The sequence below is a fragment of the Sturnus vulgaris genome, chromosome 1 (assembly GCF_052056855.1).
Source record: "Sturnus vulgaris isolate bStuVul1 chromosome 1, bStuVul1.hap1, whole genome shotgun sequence".
NCBI lineage: Eukaryota > Metazoa > Chordata > Aves > Passeriformes > Sturnidae > Sturnus > Sturnus vulgaris.
The window spans coordinates 31155110-31182623 of record NC_142243.1 but is presented as its reverse complement, the minus strand read 5'-3'; the positions used below and the strand labels follow the sequence as shown (position 1 = coordinate 31182623).

At 37.0% G+C, this 27514-nt stretch overlaps 1 protein-coding gene across 1 annotated transcript in view; it reads right to left on the bottom strand.

Moving 5' to 3' along the window:
- Nucleotides 1–110: 110 nt before the first annotated feature.
- The window catches only part of SP4 (Sp4 transcription factor), a 28213-nt gene continuing 809 nt past the window's right edge, over nucleotides 111–27514 (bottom strand). Inside the window, exons 2-6 of the mRNA XM_014894362.2 lie at nucleotides 27297–27397; nucleotides 25251–26799; nucleotides 5263–5491; nucleotides 4829–5028; nucleotides 111–3743 (exon numbers count right to left, since the gene is read on the bottom strand). Coding sequence (XP_014749848.1) covers nucleotides 3496–3743; nucleotides 4829–5028; nucleotides 5263–5491; nucleotides 25251–26799; nucleotides 27297–27397 — 2327 coding nt within the window. The 3' untranslated portion in view covers nucleotides 111–3495. The remainder of the gene's footprint in view (nucleotides 3744–4828; nucleotides 5029–5262; nucleotides 5492–25250; nucleotides 26800–27296; nucleotides 27398–27514) is intronic.

The window sequence follows — 27514 nt, the reverse complement described above, 5'->3', positions numbered from 1 at the left end:
CTTTCCCCATTGAGAAGCATTTGTTTTCTAGTGTTCTTCTTGATGAACAGATTATCATACAAACATTATTTATTGCTGCTTTATATTGTAAGCAATTAAACGAAGAAACCTTTTAAACTCAAGGGAATTTTAATAGGTTACTTGCAAAATGTTATTGCAGGCAACAACTTGTACATGATTTTAGTTCCAAACCCACCAAAAAATTATACAAATCAGCATTGTAAAAGTGTCAGATTAATGCCTTACAGGCTTTGCTGGCAGAATTAATTTCTAAATTCTAGATGTGGGGAAACGTTACTCTCATTTTTTTCCTTTTCCATTTTTTTTTTTAGAAAAATTTACAAGTGAAATATTACTACAAAACTTTTTTTTTTATAAGGAATTTTTGCAAAACATTTACATTTTTACCATCAACTATTTTTCTGTTTCAAAATCATTATGTAGATTTAATACCCTATGCTGCACATCAATTCTTGCGGGATGACAATTCAGTGACATGCATAAAAAAACACCACAAGGCATTAAAATGAGGACTTAAATACAAATATTGTTGCAATAAAACAGTTATAAAATTGAAAAATAGGACCTAAACATCATGCTTACTTAACTTTGACAAATTAACTTTTTCTCCTAGATTACACACTTTTATTACTGCTCTCGTGAAAGAATGTGATAAATAATGACTTAACACCAATTGCTAATGTAATCGGCAACACATACACAAACCTAACCAAAGAAAGTATATTGTAAGAAAAAAACTATTCTAACACTGGAGTTCTACCATGGTAAATACACTTTGCACTGATAATTACAATAAAGCAAAATTTTTAATGGTGGCAAAGGGAATGAACAGTGAAATGCCATTAAACAAGATACTACAGCACATCTGTGCCCTATTACTTACAACAGCTATATCCCACTGAGTCAAATAAAGGACATTGAAATTTACGATCCTTTTAAGACAGAAAAGTGGATTCAGAATGGTATGCAGAACAGACTGGCAGAATGTTTCTAATTCCAGCGGTAAAATGTGCACCTGCTAACACAAGTTAATGTACTTGAGATGCTATGAAGCCAACCAGATTTAGATTTGGATACATCTATAATAGGGATTCATTGCAGACTAAAAATTACTTCAGTTTCCTATCTGCATACATAAGTATGCATGAAAAAATTACATATGAAATGGTTGTGCAGAATGCTTGTAACTTCAGTTTACAAAACTGTTAACTTTTAGGAAATATTAACATTAGGAAAGTTCTTCTTTGCATAAAGTAATGTAGAGCACTGATTGTGAAGCATAATGATAAAATATATCTTTGACATTTCATTTCCTTTATAATAAAATTAACAGTTAATACTACCTAATGTTCATCTGTATTAAATGTAACACCTAATTGCTTCTGACGTTTTAAATCCAGATACATCAGTTAAGAGTACTTTAAATAAAATATACAAAATAATGTACAAAACCCAACTAAAATTTAAAGACTCTGTTACAAGTCTAAAAAAGCTTTAAGAAACTTGAAATTCATAACCACAGTGTAAAATTGTTTTTCTTTAATCTCAAAGCTTTCTATGTAAACTGAAAGTATAAAATACCCTCAGCTTAGTATTTTGCTACAAAGGGCTGGCCTAAAGTGTACACAGTGTAAACAATGATATTTCTTTTGCTTCAAAAATACAGAAAACACCACAAGATTGATAAATTGTTCAGATGAGAAGTATATGCTCTTTAGGGAATGCACAGGGTACCTGTTATGTCTCTCAAACCAACAGCTACCACACACATTCTTCTTTCATAATTTGCTGGGGAAAGAAAAACATCTTGTTCTTCTTGCACTGTACTTCCTTCAGTTACATTAAAAACATTTTGGTATATAAATCTCCTTAAAAAGTGGTAATGAGAATTTATTAATAAGTGACTGTAGATGTAAAAGGTTATACTTATGACTAGGGGAAGTAATTAAAAATCCTGAGTATGAAATATTTGGCCATCTTTCCTCCTTGTACCTACTGGAATTTTCACATAGAAAATGAAATTTTTGTTGTTGTTTTTTTCCTTTTTTCTTTTTTTTTTTTTTTTTGTTTTTTTATACATTTCCTCTATATTCACTGTCACATCTGAAAATGTAACCAAACCGTTGGAACCAAAATTCATGTCCCAAAAAGATAATATTTCTCTTTTCCCAGTTTTTGTGGTTGGAGGGTCAGTATAAGACTTGATAGGTAACAGGTATTTATTACCAGCCTATGTATTATCCTCGAAGAGGAAGAAGAAATGGTAATATTTAAGGGGAAAGAGAAAATGTTTACTTACTTCTTTTCTCATTAAAATGTGAAAATTATTTTTTTTCTTTGGCTATTAAGTCAAAGCACAAAGAACTCAGCACATTAACCACAACATGATAAACTAGTATTTACAGCGAGGAGATACTGGACAACAGTCAGTTGTCTGATTGATTTCCATGATTCTAACAAAACAGTCAAACACCTAAGGTCGAGTTTTTAAGATTCAAGTTATCTATGAGTTAGAAATGGGCCACAGATGTTTTAAAATACAGAATCATAGAACCACAGAATGGTTTGGGTTGGAATGGACCTTAAAGATCATCTAGTTCCAACCTCCTTGCCATGGGCAGGGAAACATAAAATGAAATGAATTACCAAAAATTGACACAATTTTTTTTCATTCTACATGAAGATACCATTACTTTTGTAAAACTTATGTTAATATCTTTCTATGGTTTTATCTTTCCTACTGTTTACACTAATTCTATGTAACCTAGCTCTCCACACAAAGAGAGGAATTAGAACTCACTGATTGTCATTTATACACACTACTATAATGTAGTAGTCAAAACTAATCTGAGGCCCACCTCAGAATCACTTTGCAGCATGCATCATTCAGCTGCTATTTGAGTAATTCCAAAACTTGAGAAAAGATGGCCAAAATTAACCAATGTGTTGTATGGAGTGAGCAAAATCCCAAAATATATCCACTGTTGTTCATCCTGTGTTCTGTTTTGCTGTGCCTTATGGGAAAAGGGTGCTCTCACGAGATTATTACAAATTTATGTTAAAAACAAAGTGCCTTCATCAAATGGTATTAATCCTAGTCAAGGCCCACCCAGTTTTACATTGATACTATCTGATTTTATAAACACATTAACATACAGTGCTAAAATAGGGGGGTAAAGTTCACTTAAAATCATTACAGAATATACAGATATATAAACTAAAAAAGTACAGTATGGAAATATTATTCCTCTATCTGTTTATCCAGTCATCAATTTGCGCTGTTTGTATTTTTGAAATTTTTGTCTTGTTGCACCGGTGTACACTTCCCATGCTGACCCTCCAACCTGGAACTTACAGAAGTCATGACTGAAAAAAAGATTTCCTGCTCTGTAATCCACTTTACCAGCCCACTTCCATATCCTGAAAGGTATGTAAACTTAAGTGCAGCACTAGGTGTCCACATAAACGATCCTTTCAGAATTCTTCCATGTTTGTTGAAACATTAGGGGTTGCTGGGTTTGAATCTTGAGAAATGGCAGCAACAGTGACAATTCTTGGAGAACCAAGAACCTCAGTAACTGAAGAGTCCAGTTCTCCTGAGGTAACAATAGCAAGGGCTGTTCCACCACCCTTCTTGTTCTGATGAGTTTTGACATGTTTCGAGAGATGGTCACTTCGCATAAACCTTTTAGAACATTCTGGGCACTCAAATCTCTTTTCACCTTTTAAAAAAGAAAAAGAAAACCAAAATGTTATTAAAAGAGAGCACTGAACACTGCTTGGTCATCTGAATATCACCCTATTCTAATCAACATTCAGCGTGTTTTTAAAAGGACCCATTTTATTTTCCATCTCATTTCCAGTTGTGTTCTGTTCACTCACAGGCTTTTGGCCACCTACTCTTCACTACTAGAATGTTCTCAACAAGTATTTGCTACACTGTGATTATCTGATGAGAAGTCTGAATTTTAAGGACATCAGAGTATTTTCATAAACTTCCATAAACCTATCAGAGTGAGGGAGGTAAAAGCACTCAAAGAACAACTTGGTAGCATTTTTTAAGAATACTTCTTTAATTTAGATTAAAGTGATGGGAAGCAAATTCAGAAATATTAATTCCAATGCTCCATGAAGATGTATGGAATCTACATTAAGGGAGACAAATTCAATTTACCAAAAGGTCCCACCACTGTTCAAATGCAATTAGTGCTTAGACATCAGGTGCTGTAATTTGGGGGAGGAGGGACAGGGAGGAGGAGACAGTCTCCTGGGGCTAAAAAGATGAATGCTGATAAAATTTTAAGCTTTTAAAAGGCCAACTTTTCCATTCTGAACTGTTAAGAGAATTTGCTTTATCAGTTCCCATTTGAAACTCTAGGAAATTTCCCAAGAAGACCAAATCTAGTGTATGGACTAGGTTAATAAATTTCTTAAGGACTGAGCTAATCCAAGGGAGGAAACAATAACCCTGGTCCGTGGCCAGTCCTACATGTCTGACCTAAATTTATTACATTTAGATCAGGCACTAGCCAATGTACACCAGCTACCTATGATGAAATGGTCATATTTTTCTAGCCTACACACAAAAGAACAGTTGGAACAGATCCCTTTTTATTTACATGACTTCACAGTCAGCCTAAATTAATGAAAACTGGAATCTATCACTTCCTTGTTTTAAAGTGACTTTATTTACATTTAAGGGCAATTTTCAGCTGACTTAGTAAGTGAGAACCTTGATACCATTGTTTAACTATGGCCACTTCAATTCAGACTTGCTGTACTATGGCTACAGAGAGAGATGACCAACCTGTGTGGGTTCTTCTATGCCTTTGTAACTCATCACTCCTTGTGAATCGCTTGCCACAAAAAATCCAGTTGCAGACAAACGGTCTTTCACCAGTATGCCAGCGCAGATGTGCCCGAAGATGAGATGTCTTGCCATAAACTTTTCCACACCCTTCAATATGGCAGATATGCTGTTTCTTTTTTCCTGGCTCATTGCTGCCTCTAAAAAGATCATATTTAAACAGCTAAGTAGTTATATTCTAAAACATTACCAGCTATTAGGAGAAACATTTCATGCTAATAGAGGCAATTTTAAACCCCGTCTAAAAAAGCCCACACAAATGTACTTTCTAATAGAAAGCATTAAAAATCTAGGCAATATAGGACAATCTCATTCCCAAATGAGGCAAGCTGTGGTAAGATGCTTAAATATATACTGATAAAAGTTACATTTACCTTCCTTCTCCCTCTCTGCAATTAGGACATGAGCAGGCAACTCTTCTCAGTCTCTTGCCAGGCTGCACTTCCTGGTCAGAAGCTTGTTGAGCTTGTTGAAGCTGCACTTGTGTTATCTGATCGGGACTAACAGCACCAATTGCTGCATTAGCAATGCCACCTACTGCTACGGTTACAGGAGCTATTGTGGCTTGCTGTACTTTTACTCCATCCTGTCCTTGCTGTTGACCTGTAAAATAAAAATTGTTTGTACTTTTCATTAGTAATTTCAGTTAAGTGAAATGCACAATAAACTTTATACATTTACATTAGCTGGACAAAAATCCACTTAAAGGAAGCCACAGACAAAATATTGAATCCAGCCATTTTCCTGAAGCACTACCTACTTGCTAGTTTAATGTAACTTGTTATTAAAACAGCACAAGACTGCAAATCACTGACTGATACTAAGAAAAATTAACTAGTTTAACAAATGTATTCTTTTCTTAAAAGCTGAGATAGGCAAAATCTTACACAGAAATATCGTTCAGTCAATTGCCAATTAATGTCTCTCTAAGAACCTTTGAACTACATCTGCATTCAGAAAACTACAATTAGCTAATTAAGAAGTTGCTTTATGGCACTTACAGAATTGTCACTTCTCTTTACAATCTGTCTTGAATCAACACCGAGCCAGAAAGGAACTTCTGAATGAAAAAGAAACTTGTGACTAGATTTGAACAAGCTAACATACCAAAGCTTGAGACTGTTGTTTTGCAGGATTCTCTATCACAGGATGGGGTAATCCTGGTTAGATGTATAAATGGGGGGACAAGAAGCAAGAGCAGCCCTGGGGAAAGAGATCTGGCGTTTGGGTTGATGGCAAGCTGTAGATGAGTCAACAGTGTGCCCTGGCAGCCAAAAGGGCCACCTGTACCCTGAGGTGCATCCAGCCAAGTGAGGAAGTGACTGTCCCTCTTCTCTGCACTGGTGCAGCCCCACCTCGAGCACTCTGTGCTGGTTTGGGTGCCTTAATGTAAGAAGAATAATAAACTGTTAGAGTGTGTCCAGAGGAGGGGACTAAGAGGACAAAAGATCTCGAGGGCAAGACTTAAAAGGAGTGGCTGAGGTCATTTGGTTTGCTCAGCTGGGAGAAGAGAAGGCTGAGAGGTGACCTCCACACAGTCTGCACCTTCCTCAAGGGAGGCAGTGGAGGAAGAGGTGCTGATCTCCTCTCTCTTCTTTCTGGTGACTAGTGATAGGACATGAGGGAATGGCATGAATCTGCACCAGGGGAAGTTCAGGTGGGCCATTAAGAAAAGGCTCTTCACTGAGAGGGTGGTCGATCACCAGAACAGCCTCCCCAGGGAAGGGACCAAATGAAATTCCAAGACTGACTTGATGAACAAAGAATTCAGCTTCATTGTATAAGTCCATTATCTCATTGCTTTCTTGAGCTAAGGAAATTTAGATTAAAATTTGGATTACTGGCTTGATATTAAAGCAAAATAAACTATTCCAATACAGCTAAGAAGGGTAGTTTCTTGAACAACAAAGTAATATTATGTTTGTTTTAAAAGTTAGTACTATACAATCTTAGGAATTACATGTAACAAACTAAATCTGACACAGAGATATGACTTCCAGTCATAATATAACAACACTGAATGCCAGCCCTCCTAGTAACAGGAATGTGACAAAATATAATTAGATACTGCCATTTTCAAAAATTCACTGCCTTCATACAACTGTGCAATTAAAGGAAATACTATCTCCTTATTTGGAGAGTGTAACAGGCAACCAGAATTCTTTAGAGCAGAATAAAATAGTATAAGACATGAAAGTCCTCAGTATTGAGAAATTAATATAAAATGTAGAAATTCCTTGGAGATAACAGGATTCAGAGACATTGAAATGGGTTTTAATGACTTCTGTAGCATCCATAACAGACACCAACAATGGGGATAAGAAGAATGCTCTCTCTGAAGCCTAAAGTGCCCAGCTACTGAGTGAGTTGACACACAGCCCAACATGGGACGATGACTACTTCATTCACATGATTGCTGAAGGGCAATAGGTGCTTGGACAGACTATCTTGCATAACACCATGCTCTGAGCCAGAGATGAAACCTAACACACACCACCTAACACCACCACGTACATGCACATAAGTTAGGACTGAAGAACATCATATACAGAGAACCTCCCAAAGTGATTTGTCATCTAAAGGCCACTGCTGGTTACAGGAAATAGAAAAAAATCTGGTTTCTGCCTAGGTGACTACCAGGTTATTTTCACCTGAAGCACTGACCAAATTTTCCCAGTTATCTCCCTTAGTTTTTGACTGGAAATTGTATCTAATCTGCCTAGATATGAATAAACATTAATTCCTTGTCCTCTTTAGAAGGCCATAAGTACTGACAGACACAAAGTGTTTTCAGTTCTCTGAAAAGAACAAGGACAAGCCCGTAAGAGAGTGTCTGAACCCCACTTACTGTTGGTCAGACACTAAAAAAAAACAAACAAAAAATCTAAAAGGCTTCTGGTATCAGCAGCAAAGTAAAAATAATTACAGGCTTAACCTTGAGTGCAGAGGCCCCATATGTTTAGGACAAAACCAAGTCTTTCTTTTCAGAATAGTAATGTACTGGAAATATATATATTTCTCACACTTTAATGGGAAAGAAAAGCACTCATGATAATCCTTGAGGGAGAATATGATAGGGTAAGAAGAACATCATGGTATAAATGCAAATAGTAATATCAAGCACTGTGGTCTAACAGTGGGTGAAGAGGATACCAGAGCTTCCAAAGAAAGTACTAGTCCTCGGGCAACTTCTTGTCTGGCTGTTAAGCTGTTGGAACACTGACTGAGTTCTATAAACAGCCAGAGAAAAAAAAAAGACTAATTTTTTTTATATATCTATGCTTATCCTAACATAATATTAATATGACAATATGATTGCTTGTGATAAAAAACAGTTGCACTTTCTGGTGAGCCAAAGGTAACTGAAAAGGAGGAACTTGCTCAGCGTGCAGTCTTTTGCAGAGCACAATCCACTCTCCATCTGTTAAACATACCCAAGATGCAAACTCCTTTAATTCACAGAGCAGCACTATAAATGAAGGGTCTGTGAATGGTCACTACAGAAGTTAAGGATATAATAGATATTATGGCCTACTGCAGCCTCCTGTTCTATTTTCTTTATCAGTCACATTTTTGAGTACATTGTTAAGAATTACACTTTTTTATTACAGTCTGTTAGAAGGATGACTCCATCTATACCACAAAGTCCAATTGGAACAAAGAAGTCCTGAGACCTAAACAGTCTCTGTGGTCAGAACTCAGTTGAAGAGGATGATTATCTCTTTCTCTCTGATTTTCTTGAATTGATATTGAAGTTTTGATGCAACCTTTCCCTAGGCTGGTGGCCTGATGTGACTTTATGATGTGGTATCCTGGTATCCCCATCATCTGTATTTTTACTCAGAAGTGGGCCCTGTAGCTCTAAACTAGGCCCAGAGAGACAGAGAAAGTGAAGAGGGAGTAGAAGATGCACACTGTTTATCTGCAGAAGCTTCATTTTTACTCCCCTGAAAGTCCTTTCCTCACAGACTGTGCTGCTTAGCACCGGCAGTAAAAGAAAAATAAAATTCTCAGAGTGCTCTTGGAGTTTGCAGCCCTGTAGCCGGAAGAGAAAATGGAGAGTATTTCTTTACTTTTAAACTAGCTTCTAGTTCATTAGCCAAGACAAAAAGTTTTTCTCTAGGCTGTGGCTTCTTCAGAGGAACTGTTCAACTCTGGTCCAGTCCAGAAGACCAGCACCTAGAACCCATGCCAGCAAACCTCAGCTTGGAGAGGCACCCCCCTCCACCCCTTGGATGCTACCTTGCCAGCTCTTAACCTGACAAAAGCCATACCTACAAAAAAGACTTTAGATTCTGAATGTCTCATCTCTTCAGAGCAACAAGAAGTTTTATTGTTTAATAATATTCATTTTTTTCATGTTTGTGAATACTTTGCTCATTAAATAAACAGCTTTTTCCACTTCTCTTGAAGAAAATTTACCACCTGAACTGGTTAGGGGAGGGATCGCTTAAATCTACTTTCTAAAGAGACCATTCAAAAGTTTCCTCCCTAAATTTACTGTAAATTGAGACAGCTGCCAAACTAAGGCTCTTCAAGAAAGATGTGAATTGAGACACTTGAACCCAGAGAAGGGTGACTCCTTTACTCATCCCATGATTACTGGTTAAAATTCAGGATATAATTCTAGAATATGACCAATCCACATTTATAGAGAAGCCTGTTCAGCATCTCTAAAAATCCAATGTATTTTGCTGATTCCAACCTTCACTGTCCAAGTAATGAGATGAGCTGTTGGAACCCTAAGGCCTGGGAGTTTTGAACTTTCTGTGCTTTCTAGCACTGGCCCCTCAGGAGAACACCGCTTTTGACTTGAGGCCTTAGAGAAGGCTTCCAAATTTGACTGATAGAGTTGGAATCCCTGGTATGTAGTTTGAATAGAAGTGTGTAATATCACATGGTAAAGGGTTTGGAATTTGGGGTTTTAGAATATAGTAGTAATAGGTATGGGACAAGATAGAGATTCTTGGGCGGTGGCTTCTTCCTTCTTGTTCCTTCTTCTTCTTGATTTTAGGTATTAGTTTGATAGAAAGTACCACAGTGCGAGCCACAGGTGTTTGGTCATTGGGTCAAAAGTATAAATAATATAGATGTTAGTTTTTAATTGGACAGTTAGGCCTTAAAAGACCTTGTAACAAGCAAGTTACAGCTCCATTTTCTTGCTTTTAGCTTGTTAGCTAGAGGTGCTGTAGAACTCACTGTACTTTAGATAAAAAATAATAAACAACTGAGTGCGAACACGAAAATCCTGTCTCTCGTGTTCCAATCTTGACTCTGAGTGAAGGCAGAGGAAAAAAGAAGCCAGCCATTAATAATGAGCAACTACACAAGGCTGTTCTGACACTTCTTCAGAATATCAAGTACCACCGCTGACACACACTATATCTTTCTGGACTTTCCTTCTCCCATGTGAGGACAGGGCATATTTTGGAATACAGGATGCACACTACTGAGCTACAGCCTTAATCTATTCATTAAACATAATACAGTGACACATTTGCGTAGAAGTTCTTCACAATAACCATAAAAATGACAATAAAAATACAAAGGGGACAATGCTAAGTCAGGTTGCTCAGGCAGACAATAATATGCCCCATATGGTTTCAGTTAAACAGTAATTAGATGACTGCTCTTTAGAAAGCATTAACTAGTTATGACATTTTCTAATATGCATGTTGATTTTTCTTCTTTAAATTAATCTCATGTAGTCACTATTTTAAACCCCCCTCCCTTGAATTCCACTTACTAAATTCAGAACAAAAAGGTTCTAAAGCTCTTAAAATTTACAGATTGCCTTATTTCAAGAACCAGGCCACAACATTCAATAAGCAAATCTAGTTTTTCGAGGTAAGAAAGTTACTGAAGAAAACACACATACAAGATAAATATTCATTGTCAGAGATTTATGCAGCCATGGGAAAAGATTGGGAAATTCAATAATGTAATTACTGGACGTAGTTTTTGTTTTGAACTCCTGAGAGAGCACTCCAACAAACTAGCACATTAGTAGAAATGTATCTATTCTCATTTTTAAGCTGTTAAATATAAAAGTCTTTGTTCTTTGAGAATAAGAATATATTTCAAGTGGTCTAAAATACACTTTCTCCTAAAGAAAAACCAGAAAAATTTCACAAAACAACTAACAGAACATGCCCAAAATCTCAAAGTGAATCTGCTACAGTCTTGAGTTGTATGGGATGTTTTTTAAACTGTATACTAGAATTCTATGGATCACTAGGGGATTTAACTTTTACACCACTTGTAGTTATTAAAGAGGAAGAAAAATAAAGGGACCATAAAGGGAAGATAAGAGATTTTAATTATTTCTTAAAGCACCTTGACCATAGAAAAAACACTGAGAAAACGTAATATTGATATGAGTTTATCAGCAGCCTACTAAATTAAATGAATGCAACTTCTAAAAGTTTAAAACAGAGAGGATTTTTCAGTTGAGAGGATATAGGTCTAAATTGGCTTCTTATTTGAAAAAAAAGCAAACCCAAACTCAACAAACAAACCTGCTTACTCTAAAAACAGGTGGTTGAGATAATGTTATCCATACAGGAACAGAATGATCTCTTGACACTTTCTAGATGGAGAAAAAAAAGGCTTATTAAAAATATTCCTTTGAATGCCTTACTAGGGCATTAAGTTCTATTTAAAGCCTTCCAGAAATGCTGCTACAATCAGACCACTTGAAATTGCTTCTTCCTGACACACTCCACACCACAAGACCTGATATCACTACACTTCACCATTCATAATCAAACCCTTCAGTAACAACAGCTCTCATGTTTCAGCACAGGTTTCAAAAAGAGATCTAAACAAATAACTGTGTGAGGAAACAAAGTCACACTTCAGTTCAGCTATGTTATTCTCTATGAGCTGTGAAAGCAGTCACTGGACACTGACACCTGCTTTTGGAACACACAGAGTTTTCTCAAGTTCCCATGATTTCTCTAATAATGATTTCTGAAATAGTAAGATATCTTGATTAAAAAAAATCATGGCTGAACTTGCGTATGTCTGAGCTTTATTGTACACACTGTCAGGATATAAAGTTAAGTTACAACCAAATGGTACAAAATAACACTGATACAAGATAATATTGATACTCAGTTGCATTTCATTTCCTCTCAGGCCTAAGTTCTCTCCTGCTATTGGACAGTAACCACTTATTTGACCATAGGACAAAATGCATATAGCAGGGAAACCTGATATAGCACTTACTGTACAAATCAAGTACAACAGAAGTCTCACTGACTGCAATATTAAAAATATGATTGTGACTGAACAGAAATTTTTAAAGTTTCTCAAATAAAAAAACCTGCATGAACTTAGTCACTAATCTTTCCCATTTAAGCCATTAAGTAAATGCATTACTTATTAACACAAGATACAGGATTATCAAGATAAATTACTGCACAACCTTTATTCTTCAGCATCACTTGCTCAGCTTTCCAATTTTACAGTAAAATTGCATCTTAGCAGGTAAAACTCGCATATACTTTCCCATAGATGAGTTTGTAACACATTCATGCAAGAAAATTCAACAACTTTAAGTAATTACCATGAAACCAAATAATACACACACATCAATCACTTTTTCAGTTAAAAATTACTTTGCAAAACCTTAACAGCACTTGAATGATTTAAGAAAGCTAAATGCATGGTACCTAAAAAAGTATTTTTCTACAGAGTGATCAACCACTGGTTATTAGGCTTGGCCATCCATTATAAGTCAAACCAAGCTTCCTTTTACCACACACACTACACCTGCTTTCCTCCTCTTGTTCACCTGAAGTAGCAGGCACAAAAGATGACTCTCTGAGGCAAAGAGGCCAGAAGGGAAAGAAAAGGACTTGACTTTATTGATCTGCAGAAATCATGAGAGTAAAGCATTAGAAAATCAGATCTTGGAAAGCAGAGGAATTTAAGACTAAGAAAATAATATTTCTGAGTTCTGGTACATAGTTCCTCAGAAAAAAAATTATATATTTTCTGTTGCTGTTGTGCAACCAATGTTTAGCAGCCAAAAGATGAGAGCATCAATGCCAGAGTTATTGGTGACAGAGTAGTAGTGTGCACCTTACTTCAAAATCTGAGAAACACTTTGCAAAATGTACCTAGAGCCACAGTGGCTAATGCTGCAAAAAAGAAAACTTGTTCAACTGTGAATTCTAAAAAGCGAAGAAAAGGTTGCAGTTAGAATCCATTATTCAATGCATATTACTACAAGACAACCTGCAGAGTTCCAAAGCTCTACAGGCATCAGAGCTGATGCAGCAACTCACCCATTAACAACTCACTGATACAAAGCAAAGGGAAAAAAGTTTCTCATCTGCCCTTGCCCTGCATATACCAGGTACTGTAAGCTTGAAAATATCCTTTCATATTATTTTTCCACAGAGACATACACATAATTTATACTAAGATAATATCTATCTATTTTATATATTTATTTATATCACAATATACTTACAATAACATGTCTATATAATATAATAGAACATAATACTTTGATTAAGATATAGCCAAGATTTAAATATTGTTTAAAGGTATGTGTCAATATAGAGATCCTCTTTTTTTAAAAAAAATCTACTATAAAGGAGGTTTCATGCTGAAAAAAGAAGCACGAATCATATTTAAAAATTACATATATGTAAAGACAACGCTGAATATAAATATTTACACAGAAGATGATGCAGTATGCTGAGAATTCTGCTCTCTCTTCTAAGCAGTGGTTAAATGAATAAAGATTTATGAAGAAACAATATGTAACAAGAATTCCCCAGAATAGAAACTGCAAGCACTGATACAAGGGAGCCACACATCCTGTAGAGAAGATCAGTTCAGAGTAAGGAGAGGAATTGGATTCACCCGGCTACTACAAGGGTCATCACAAATCACAACATTGTGTCCAGATGCTAAAACAAGCAGAAAGTTTCCAGTGCAAACTGCAGCATCAAATAAACATCTGTCATTTCTACCTCCTGCAGGGAGAGAGGAGCAAGTTTCTATCTTTTGTCCATGGCTAACTTTGTCAAGATTTGTGAGAACTTGTTATATTCTTCTTCAAAAGCTTTTAAAGTCTCATCATATTAAAAAAATTACTGAACAGCATAACTCTGCTTAATTTCTGTTGAAACTACTGCTTCAAGAGTGAAATTTAAGGCAATAAAGTATGAAGGGCTTAAGCATCTTTAAAAAAAAAAAAGTTTGTTTCCTTTAGTGCAAAAATCATATTGGTAATATAAAATTAAACCAATGCCCCAGAAGTTTCACCACATTACTTCAATGATTTTTCAAAAATGTAAGGCTTTACCCGAGTGTTTTAGGACAACCTGAGGTCACTTCAGCACTTTGAGCCAGAAAAAAAGTTGTCCCAGCTGGTAGGACCTTTTATTAAAGTGAAAGCTAGTTTACTTTTTATTACTTTATTAAACACAGGAAAGAGCTATGACAAATACAACACAGAAAGACCCATACAAAACCAATATAAAAATCAAGCAGAGAAGTACAATTTCACAAAATTTAGTCTTGAACAACCAACTGGTGGTTTCAGTTAAAGCAAGGCAACGTCTCTGGTTGTTCTGGATACTATCTATTCAAATGAAAATATGGTCTATTTATTAAGTATTCTAAAGAAGGAGATAGAATTAGAAAAGTAACTTGTTATACTAATGAAAAGAGATCCTTCCAAAAAAACCTTGGTTTTCATCATTATTGAATGAATAGTCAAAAAGAAAAGTATATTTAGGGTAAGTATCCAAGAACACTTCTCTGCAGAAGAACATTAGTAATTTCCTGCATGCTGAAACTTAGAGCAACAGCTGAAAACTCAAGCACCAGCTGTGCTGCAAAGTATCAGACACATTGCATGGAAACTAGTAGAAGATGTAAGAAATTGAGATTCTCAGATTTACTTTCATGGAACATCTTCCTTTCTCCCATCCCCTTGTCTCAATTCTCAGATTATTCTACAGCTTATAGGCACAATAGAATGTGGCCCAGTTCATTCCTTCAACTCTTTCCCCTAACTCTTAAACAGAGGTCGGACTAGAAAGAAACCTGTGGACTGTCAGTGTCCACAGTCTGACTAGAGGAGCTCAATATGGCAACAAAAACATACACTTAGAAGGTGTCATTTTCTGCACCTCCATTCAATTTATGAGTATTGCCATGAAGTGGTAATTACCGAATCTTGAAAGGACAGAAGTGGGCTAACATGAAAAAATATAAGCTAAGATTTCAATACTTTATTGAGATTTTGGGACGTAAGGCTGGGCACTTTTCTGGGTGGGTACTACAGGATTTTTACTTTGCTTTAGCTAGCTTAAATATTTTACACTTGACTAGAAAGTTCATTAATTTCTTTGAAGTAAATATTTTGGCTATACGAAATGTTATGTCGATCAAGATAAAAGTAAATATGAAAAAACAAAAGCAAGGTGATTAAAAGGAATTTAAAGGATATTATAAAGAAAAAAAAACAAGATTCATAAAATATTTTTCAAGATCTTACACAGGAAGACTAAACATCAGCCAAAAGCTTTGGCGTTATTAACATCCTATGGATGAATAGGCTGGGCAATATTAAAAGTAACTTGTTTATTAAAGATGTAAAACCTGAAACTTTGTTATAGCCTTTATCAGGCAAGGACCAACAAAACTACGTATTATAGAATCACAAAAGAAGGGCCACATAAATCTGTAAGATCCAAACCCATAAAAGTTCTGACGTTTTCTGTAACACTGTTAACCCTACAAAACTGTTTACTGAGTCTTGTTTTTATGAGCAGAACAAACTTAAAAGCTTCACGCTTTTGTCAGTTACTTCCTGATGACCAAAGAAACAATAAAAATCAAGGCCCATGTTTCTTAAACTTCAGTATTTTTCTCAAGGGAAAAGTGGTCACATCATCACTTGAAACTATAATTAAGGAAACTCAGGCTTCTACTTCACATGTATCCCATGGGGTTTTCTGGCAGGAAGATATTAACTGATAATTCTCTCTTTACAAAGTAATACTAGTCTGCCAATCTATGAAGATTAGATATGCATGTTGGGGTGATCCAGTTTTTCCAATGACCAACTGATCAAGGTATATGACTGTTATCAACTCTCAGCAGCATTCGACATCAGTGGAAACTCCAGTGATAGGAACAGATGCATACAGAAATCACTATAGCTATAACCATACTCCAAACTAAACTAAGCATGTGCTCTGATGCTACATTTCTCAAGAGACTACAGATGTCCAGAGCTACTGTTTTGATGAAAATGTCATATCTATATAGAGTAAAATATTAATTTTAAAAATTATACTTCATTATGCTGTCCTGACTACTTCTAAAGCTATTATGCTATAGCATGTAAATCAAGCTATTTTTATTAACTAAATTAGCCATTAAAAATCAATGACCACTAAAAAAAAAAAAAAATTATTTTTTAATAATCATAGAACATCCTGAGTTGGAATGGACCCACAAGTATCATCGAGTCCAACTCCTGGCTCTCCCAATAACATTGTTTCACTTGAAATTTATAATCCTCTTAGAACACAACATCCAATTCCATATATAGTTAGCCTTTCCAATAATCACCACTGCTAGTAAAATTGTTTTTATATATTAAAGCAGTAAGAAATTATTTATTTCATCTACCAGCTCCAAAATAATACGAGACTTAGAACTCCAAAATTTAAGTTACAGTGAGGAAGTTGTTGAAATGAAATTTTGAATATGCTTCTTGTCTTTTCCTTGCACCAGGTGGTAATGGAAGAACAAAAAGGTTGATTTAGTGCAGATCTAAGTATGCTTTAAAAAAGGAAAAAAAAATACTAACAAGCTAGTGAAGATGTTCTGTATCACTCAATTCACTTGCTTGGCATTTTATGAACAAGAAAGCTCAGCCAATTCTTTTTGTGTTCTATATGCTCCGATTTCTGACCACAGAGATTGAGAGAGGGTATGGCAAACCCCAATATTCTCAAGAGAGTGCATCTGTATTGATGACACACATAATGTAATATGGAAATATAGCTTTAGTAACATTCTTCTTTGAAGACTTTAAGACTTATATTTTGTTCTTGAAGTTTATAGCATAAAAATAGCTCATTGTAAACCTATTTCACACGGCAATTATGAGCAAAGCTAGTACTTGAAATGCTTCCCCTTCCCACTTTATTTTAGACCTAATGATGAAATCGTGCCTTGCTACTCACAAGTCAGACAAAAAAAGACTCATTTTACTGAGGCATATTTACCAGGTTACTATCCATTGGCAATTTATCTGAACAGGCAGATTACACATTCCTTAGGCATCAAGTTCAGAACCAGAACACTGACACCTTTATTTCATGCTACCATCACCATGGCAAATGTTTGTTTTCAACTGCAGTTTGTTGTCAAACTGTTTTTGCCACTGTATTGAATTCCAGTTTAAGAAAATCCCATAGCCAAAGCAATTTTGTCATTAAGAGACTAAATGCTTCTCCTGTAATTACTTTGAAACATTTGAAAAGGATGCCAGTACTATAATATTTAAAACTGTGGTTTTGCAACAATTGTCAGCTCAAGGCAGCCTGAGAACAGTTGTGACCTTTCATGACTTTGGAAAAAGTATGCTACATTTCTATACTCCTCCCATCTACGCCCTTAGAATGCCAAGACACATACTAAGTAAAAAACCAAGACAGACCCCTTTTTTTGCTTGTTTGCTTTTTAAATACAGCTCAATACTTTGTACTTATCTTTTTACTACAGATTCCACAGCTTGCAGCTTGTTTCTTTCAAGATGTTTGCTGCATCTTGCTTGTCAATGAACATTCAGGAAAACACTGCATGTTATTTTTAAAAAAATAAATATTGCAACCCCTATCCTTCAGCTCCTTTGACTCCCAACTTTGATGTTTATATTTGCCAGTTCTCCTGTATGTAATGTGGCTATTTAAACTTTTTTCACCTTCTTACTACCTACAGGAATCCCTTCTTGCTTAGCTACACCACTCACTGAGTTCTGTTTCTAGAAATACTCACTATTACATTAACACAAGGGGAGCCTCACAGGATGTTATCACAAAAATGCATTTTCTTTCATTCACCAATGTAAGTGTAATATTCCAGGACTTTAGACTAAACACCTTCCCTCAAAATCTAGCATACATAATAGAGAGTAATAGAAGACTGTGAATAGTATGAAGATGAATCAGGTATTTTAAGTTTTCATAACAGAGGAACTTAAGAACTTTAAATAAAAACATATCTTATGCAACAATTAAAACACAATATATTGCAGCCAAATACTGAATGCATAAAAAATTAGGGAGACTCAAAAAAGACAAATTCAGATAAAATAAATCTATCAAGAACTATTAAATATGTTTTAAAAAAAATTCCCAGTTTTGGCTCAGCAATATGGAGATGACTGAATGAAGGAAGAGAATCTGAGCACTGCTCTTGTATGCATCACCTGCTGTCAGCATGAGACAGGGTCACTTTTGATTCTTACATTCATAAAATCATAGAATGTTTTGGGTCACAAGGCACCTTTAAAAATCATGTAGTTCTGATCCCCTTGCCATGGGCAGGGACATCTTCAGCTAGATCACGTTGCTCAAAGACCTACCCAACATCACCGTGAACTTCCAGGGATGGGGCATCTACAACCTCTCTGGAAAACTTGTTCCAGTGTCTCATCACCCTCAGAGTAAAACCTATCTTCCTCAGCCTAAACCTACCCTTTTTCAGCTTAAAACTGCTGCCCCTTGTGCTGTTACTGCAGGCAGATCTTGGTAAAAAGTCTGTCTTTCTGACAAGATCCCACTGTATATTTGGAAGGCTCCCAGAGCCTTCTCTTCACCAGTTTGAATAATCCCAAGTGTCTCAACCTGCCTTCATACAAGATGTTTTTCAGCTCTCTGATCATTTTCATGGCCCTCTTCTGTACCAGCTCTAATAGATCCATGCCTGTCTTCTAGTGGGGATCCCAGCAAAGGACACGTTATTATGGATGGGGTCTCACAACAGTGACAAAGAGGGAGAGAATCACATCCCTTGAACATCTGGCCTTATTTGTTTTTATGTAGCTCAGGATACAATAGGCTTCCTGGGCTGCAAGTGTACATTGTCAGTGCATATCCCATTTTTCATCGACTAATAATCCCCAAGTCTTTCTCCACAGAGCTGCTCTCAATCCATTTTTTCAACACACAATCTACCCTGAGACTAAGGATTGCCCTGCCACAGGTGTGGAACCTTTCATTCAGCCTTGCTGAAGTAAAGTGAGGCTCACATTGGCCCACTTCTCAAGCCTGCCAAGACTCTCTGGATGGCATCCTTTCCCTCAAGCACATCAACTGCACCACTCATTTTGGTGCCATCTGCAAATCTGACAAGGGTGTACACAATCCCACAACATCCTTAGTAAAGATACTGACAGTACTGGTCCCAGTACAGACTCCTGAGGGACATCATTGATTACTGATCTACATTTGGAGATTGAATCATTGATGGCAACTCTGAATGTGGCCATCCAGCCACTTGCCTATTATCCATAAAATCTATATCTCTCCAAGGCTACTGTGAAGGACTATGTCAAAACTCCTTACAGTAAGTCATGGCAGATGAAGTAGATTACATTAGCAGCTCTTCCTTTACCCACTGATACAGTCACTCCATCACAGAAGGCTACTGGATAAGTCAGACATGATTTGCCCTCTGTGAAGCCATGTTTGGTGTACATTTGGGACAACATGTTTGCTGTCTCTAACCACCTCTGTAACCATATGCCTGGACATAGCTGGCAGGAGGCTGTTCCATAATTGCACCAGACACAAAAATGAGGTTGACTGGCTGGTAGTTCTCAGGGGCCTACTTACTACTTTTTCTAAAATCGGTGTGATATTTACCTTTTTCCAGTCACTGAGTGACATACAGGCAATCTAATCCATTTTTTTTTTGGTTAAATAATTGGGTAGAATGCTTCAAAGTCCTCATCAAACTTTGACCTAGAATGACAGTCACATCTAAACAATATATTGAGTCTTTGAACTGCAAGTCCGAAAACTAGTGACTGTCACACAAGAGCAGTTAATACAGAGGGAAAGGGAAGAGAAAGCCTTGAAGACAGGCTGAAGCTGGATGCAGACAAGTGGGAAAATGCACAAGAAATCAGGAGACCTCAAGGTACTGACAAATTGCATAATTACTAGTCACAGTGATGTGAAAGTATCTGGGCAAAGAGAGCAATGCCTTAGTAGCTCACATTACTAAAGAGTATGAAATAGAATGGCAAGGCTCATCATGTTTTTTAAGTACCCCAATAAGAACACTGGATTTCATTGTCATTAACAACTATTTTGGAGCCCATCGCACACCCCTACAAACGACTTAAAACTCTCCAGTTTTACTATTGCCAGGCAACAGACCATTCCACTGAACAGAAGTCATTGCTCCAGGTTATTTTGGGTGGATGAACTCCAAATTCCCCATAATTCAGGCCATGTCACCACTCATCTTCAAGAAAAAGACTTGTGCAGCAAGGTGATGAAATCTGATGACTTTTGCTTAAAACAAGTAAAAAAATCTTGGAACAAGTATACAAAATATACAAAAAATATTTTTCGCTGTTCTAAAACAAAATCATCTGATTCACTTTTGTATGGGGCAAACACCTCCATCATCATGTAACAAAATTAGTCTAAGATGTATAAAGAAGATATGAGTTTGACCTATTATTTTGTTTTCTCATATGAATTTTTCTGAGGGACAAAAACCCAACCAACCAACCAAAAAACAGAAAACCCCACGAAAACAAAAGAAAAGCACCAAAACCAACCAACCAGACAAAACAATTTAGCCTACCAAAAGGAAACAATTTTGCAAACTGTATATTTTTCTTAGAATCAAGTAGCAGTAAAATCAGTTCCTTTCACATAGTCCCTTATATTGTCAATTAATGCATCTAGACAAATCGAAGGACCTGAAAGTAAGCCTCAAAAAGGCAAAAGATACCTTATTTTAAAAAGGGGCTGGGGACTTTGAATCCTTTGAACTTGCATCTGTAACTCTCACAGCAGAAGCCTTGAAAAAAGGCAAGTATCTGCAGTATCTGCTTTTCCCCAAGGCCACAAGGGCTAAATTCAGGAAGTTGCCACCTGTAACACTCCAGTCTATCCCCTTCCACAGGGAACCATGTGCAAAACAACTGAGAGAGCAGAGAAGAAATACTCAGTGCACAACTAGCTTGGTAAAAGGCTATGACAGGTACTGATCTCATAGCAAGGCAGGTATTAGTAGAACCCTGAATGTTCAAGCAACCACAGTGGTTTTTATGCAGCCTGTTGTTTGTCTACCTCTTAATTAAACAACTGTTTAAAGACCTGGTTTTAACGACCAGAAACAACTGGATGAGAAGATTAAAACTTCCTTCTGCACATTTAATTATGCCTTTGACTGACACTTTGTACACCTTAATGAAATTTTATGGAATCACAGATTGGTGTAGACTTTAAGAGACCTCTTGAGAGCATCTGGTCCCATCATCGTGCTCAGGCAGGGCCACCTACAGAAAGTTGTCCAGGACCATGTCCAGACAGCTTCTGAATATCTCCAAAGAGAAAGAGTCTGCAGCTTCTCTGGGCAACCTGTGACAGTATTCAGTCGCTCTCACAGTAAAAAAATTATTTTCATCATTGACACTGAAGTTTTTCCTCAGGACAGAAAAGGAAAGAATGTGAGAACTTCTCTGCTTTGCCTGGCTTTTTGACCACATGCAACATATAAGCCTAAGTATGGTACTTAGTAGGATCAGTTTTTTAACTTTCAACTAAAAACACAACAAAAAAACCCAAACAGACTTATATATCTTGCTAGGTTTACAGTAGATTCTCAGGAACAAAGGTTATGAAAGATAGACCAAAATATAGTATTTACCAGATGATTTTAATGTTTTTCTTCTCAATGTGAAATTTTTCTCTTTTGGAATTTAGAATCCATTTGACAAAACAACAACAACAAAAACCCAACAAAAAACACAACTCCCCCATTTCTCAAAATTTTCTATAAATTAACAATTTGTTATAATTCTAAACTAAGTATTTTTCTGCTTTATGATTTCATTTACTACTCAAAAACTAAAGAAAAAAGTGCTTAAATATCTCACAGTGGAAATAACTAGGAAAACCACTCTTCATGGAACAGAAATATGACAAAATACAAAAACAGTTATTTATTGTTATTTTTTATTGTGATTTTTAAAGTTTTTTTCCTAGAAACTCAATTGGCTTGATTGAAGAGGTTTGATTGAAGGACAAAGTAACTTCTCTAACAAAGTTAGAGCACCTGAATCAATGTATGGGATGAGTTCTGCACTCAGCCTTCTCCTTACAATTTTCTGGACATCCTCCCTCCAGCTCATTTCTAACACCTACGTCTACTGCTCATTTGTGGCAAATTATCTACACGTGGAGAGTTCAGCTTATTTTCAAGACACTTCATACTGGCAAGCTCAGGTACTGCAGAAAAGAAATACCAGTCTGCAGATATTGAGGTAGCTGAGCTGTTTGTTTTTCAAAAGGTTTCCTGTAATGACGCCTGGGAATGAAAAAAAAAAAAAAAGAAAAAAAGAAATTCAAATAAAAACCAGCAAACCTGACGAAATTAGTCCTGACCAACTCAGCTTATTCTATTTAGGTGGCAAGCAAAATTTAGATCTTAGCATGTTTGCAATTTTCTATTTCATAACCATTCTTTCCTTAAAATCTTAATACAGCATTAAGGACGGCACATCATGTTCTTCACTTTCCTTTACATTTTACCATGTCTCCCATTCCCACACTGTAGAATCAGAAAGTTTCATCAGACAGAAGGAGAGATAAGTTAGGAGAAGGAAATTACAACTAATCTCTTGCATTCACAAAGATTATTCTTTCTCCATAAGATCAAGTCCTGGGTGAGAAATAGTGTCTTATTGACAAAGGAAAGGAAAAAGTGTCAGAATACTTAAAGAGGTGGAACACCTCTTCTATGGGGAAAGGCTGACAAAAATGGGGGTTGTTCAGTCAGAAGAAAAGAAGGCTCTGGGTAGACCTTATAGCACCTGCCAATACCTAAAGGGGTTATAAGAGACTTGAAGAAGGACTTTCTACAAGGGCACGTAGTGATAGGACAGTGGGGAATAGCCTTAATATGAAAGAGAATAGGTATAGATTAGACATAAGAAAAAGGTTTTTTTACAATGAGGGTGGCAAAATACTGGAACAGATTGCCCAGAGAGGTGGTAGACACCCCATCCCAGGAAGCATTCAAGGCCAGGTTGGATGGGACTCTGAGCAACCTGATCTAGTTGAAGATCTGATCATTGCAGAGGGGTTGAACTACATGACCTCTAAAGGTTCCTTTTCTATGTTTTTATGATTCACTGTTGCCAAAAAATTCTGAAAACAGATGTAAGCCTACCAGGAGCAGGGCGGGAGAGAGTGGGCACAATGAAGGGGAATTCAATGGTCACGAAATGTAGTCTACTTAACATATAAACACTATGACTAAGGCTTGGCTTGTCCAGGACCATACTTGTGATTCATTGCTCTTTTTTCATCCTCAAGTTACCAATCTCAATTCTCTTTATTTTCCAAAAGACATCATATACAAGCACAGGTAGGGTAAATATAACCAACAAAGATGATATTCAGAATCTCTTGCTCTAATACCTGCTAGTGTGTACTGAATAGTAGTACACCATTAGTAACCAGAGAAAAAACCTACATACAGAAAGGTTTCTTCAGCACCACCAAATCTAAGCTGTTCCCAAAACAGGCTTCCTACAGAGTCCCCAACCAAAGTAGAGACTTCTAAGAAAACCTTCAACCAGCATATTTCTATCAAGAAAAAAGTGTTCCAAGGTAAACAGGACTGCAGTTGCTCAGCTACAGGTAACCAAAACTTCTCTTGAACCGCTACAGCTAAACACAAGGTCAAGATTTTAATTCTGATTACCCAGATTAATGCTTGTGTGACACTCCTTAAACAAGCCAGGTTTAGCACATCTAACTCAGCTCTTAGTATTTCAATATGCCATTCCATGCTGAGAAGTACCATAGCAGACAAAATTCTCCCAATAGCAAATTTCTTACTACTAATAGTTAGTTACTGACATAGTTATGTCTCCTCAAAAGCATTTCAATTAAAGAGAACAATCTTTTGATCAGTTAAACTTTTGTCATCTCAGCATACGATGATAAAAAGACAAACCATTTAAGAGTCAATATGATACTAATACTTGCTTATGCAGACTGGACAGCAGTTAAACACGATGTGTCTTTTCTAACAGTTTTATAGTAAAAAACTGTGCCTATAGCTAGGCTGTTTTTGAGAAGCTTATTGTAACTACCACAATAGAAGACTTTTACTTCTATGACATAAACCCAAGCTTAGGTAAGTAGTTATCAAGCTGACAAAGCTAACTCTTACCTAAATCAAGTTTTATCTGAAACATTAGAAGTTGGCAAATTTTACATTAAGAGTTGTCGTTATGGGACACTGCAGAGACATTGCAGAGTTTACTGTAAAACGAAGCTCAATTATCCAGCCTAGAACCTTTTAAAGCTCATTTCCCAGCTATTAGACCAGCATAACCAAACAGACATTTCATAGTACATATCAAAAGTTCAGCAGCAAGTACTGAAGTACAGTCACCAGTTGCTTTTATCTTTTTATTTTAAAGCAAGCCACAGAAACTATGTGCAAGCACACCTTATTCCACTCAATCTCTTTGCAGAACTCAAACTTCTAAGGGAACAACTTTATGAATTAGTGCAGAATGCAATGGGTAGCTCCATATGAATGCATGCCAGGACACAAGGTATCCTAGCTCATATACTGTCACTCCTCATTCTACATCCGCCAAAAAGAGACAAGGAACACTGCCTGGTTGGAAGAAGCTTTTTCGTGCTGTATTTCAAACACATCAAAGTTCTAACAGTAAAATCTCATGTTTACTTCTAGAGCCTACATGTCTTTAGTAAGACGGAGGATAGAAATATTTAACTATAGTTTATCAAATACAAAACAATTCCATTTCAACTGATGCAACTGGTAATATTAATTCAATGTTTAGCAAAAATGTCAGTTACTTTAAAATCTGAATTTTAGTGATAAGTGTAAGATATTTCCTCACAGTTAAGGGTTTGACATTCATTACAGAAAATTCTGAAGACAGAGCGTTAGTCTAAAATCATCTGGTATTCTTGTAATAGTAAAAAAAAAAAACCAACTGAACTAAAGCCACAAACAACCACCACAAACAAAAGAAAAAACCCTACAAACAAGCAAACCCCCAAAACTTTGACAGATCACTCACCCGCAACGCTGGTAATGGTAACAGGAACTCCTTGAACTTGAACACCTGCAGCACTCAGGTTGGCAACACTTACTGTTTGAAGATTAGGTACTGAAGCAAGCTGGGCAGCATTCAGAGTGATGGGGGTACCAGCAACAGCCACCGGAGCAATCTGGGCAATGGTTGTGCCACCACTTGAAGACACAGGGGTAATGGTTAGTTGTTGGGGTAACCCAGCATTTTGAACTTGCAGGTTTGAAAGGCTTTGCAGATTCTGAACCTGCACAGTTTGCCAGCTGATCTGTCCTGATGGTGTTAAAGTTGGAGCCCTGATGAGCACCTGAGTTGGGCTCACTGCCTGTAGTTGAACATTCTGCAAAGGCTGCTGCTGGATGGTCTGTATGGTCTGCCCTGACTGGAGCTGAAATGACTGTGGAGGAATGGCCTGAATAATCTGCTGTTGAGGCTGCTGGATCTGTATCTGCTGCAGAATAGGCTGACCTACGATCTGGACCTGTTGAAGGGAACCTGACTGATCCTGAACGTTCTGTAGTCCATTGGACTGAAGCTGACTGGAGCTCTGGGCTTCGGAGTCTGTAGCAGTTGTTTGAGGTTCTTCAGTCGCCTGCTCTGAACTGCTGCCTGCTGTGCTTGTGTATTGGCCTGTTTCTGCAGAGCTTACCAGTGTGTCACTGCTAGTCAGAGATGTCGAGGCAGTGGTTGTAGCTGTGGAAGATGAGGAAGGAGACTCTGGCATGGTACTACCAGAGGCAGAAGTGACAGGTGTAGACGCCAGCTGATTTCCATTGGAAACGCCACTCTCAGTAGACTGCCCAACTTGTCCTGAACTTCCTCCAGTGGCAACGTTGTTAATCACAGGCAAAGCCAGGGTTACCCCACCAATGTTTATAGGTAACGTTGTTACAACTTGCGCCTGAGTACCAGGAATAGTTTGCAGTTGTAGTGGTATGGAAACACCAGGCCTAATTTGGACTGGAACTGTCTGATTTGCTAGATTTTGAGCAATAACATTTCCCGAAGCTGTCCTATTTGCAGTTGTGAGGATAGCCTGATTATTCCCTGCAGGAATAAGCTGAATTTGACCCTGTATGTCTTGTAGACCAGTAGCACTGGATGGATTGATTTGACCTTCCGTTGTCTGAATCTGTGGAATCACTTGGTACTGGACACTACCGCTTGGATTCTGTACTTGAATGACTTGGAATTGTCCAGGGGTCGTTGTAGAAGAATTGCCCGATTTGGTTTTTGAGGGAGATGTACTTCCATTGTTACTGCTGGAGGGACTTGCTGCACTTGAGGCAACAGAAGATCCTTGTTGAGGAACATTATTTTCTTTTGAAGCAGAAGGAGTAGCAGCAACGAGCTGCCAAGCGTTTCCAGCAAGCTGAGTTGTTACCAATTCCAACTGCTGTGGCTGATTCTGAAGCTGCACCAAACCTTGATTTGGGTCTATAATAATCTGCTGCTGTCCAGCTCCTTGATTCTCACCAGGAGTTCCTATTTTGCTGCAAGTGGCTGCTAGCAAAGCAAGAGGTGAAGGCTGAGAATCCTATCCATAAAAAGAGAGAAAACAGAAAGGATTCAGGAAAAGAGTGCAAGTATGAACCATCAGAAGTCAGCATTAAGGTTTGCACAGGAAGCCAAAGGGGAAAAAAAAAGGTGCTTCTGCATAGAGACCAATGATACAGCTCTGAATAAGGAAGTATGAATTACTGTAAATAATCTTTAAATATAGTGTTCCTAAAAGTCCCTAATTATCAATAATTATATGACAGCTAAGACCTCAACTGCATCATCAATTCAGTCTTTCCCCCCCAAAAAAATAAAGAAAAAAATGTCAAAGTGCTTCTATTACACGGAAAGCAGCTGATCACTGCAAAATGCAATCAAACAAACATGTCCAGGCAGTAAAAACATTGCACCCAACCAACTGTGTTTCATCCAACCCAAAGAAAGATGCCCTGAGCAGGAAATGCTGTTAGCTGAACATTTCATTTTAAATGCTAATAGTTTGGGCATTTCCCTATTCGGGTGTGTGTTCTTTACCTGTGAGCCTCCAGTTTTCCCTTTTTTATTATTATTGTTGTTATTCTCTGCCTCGGGAGATTTCTCTCCCTCTGTGGGCATAGTTTCCTCCTTCTTTTGATCTGCAAAAATATCAAGTGTAACAGGTTAATTATTCACCTTCATTTATACAATAACAAAACCTACGAGCATATCCTTTTTGGTTCCCAGCTTGTCGCTTTTGCCTCTTCATAAAAACA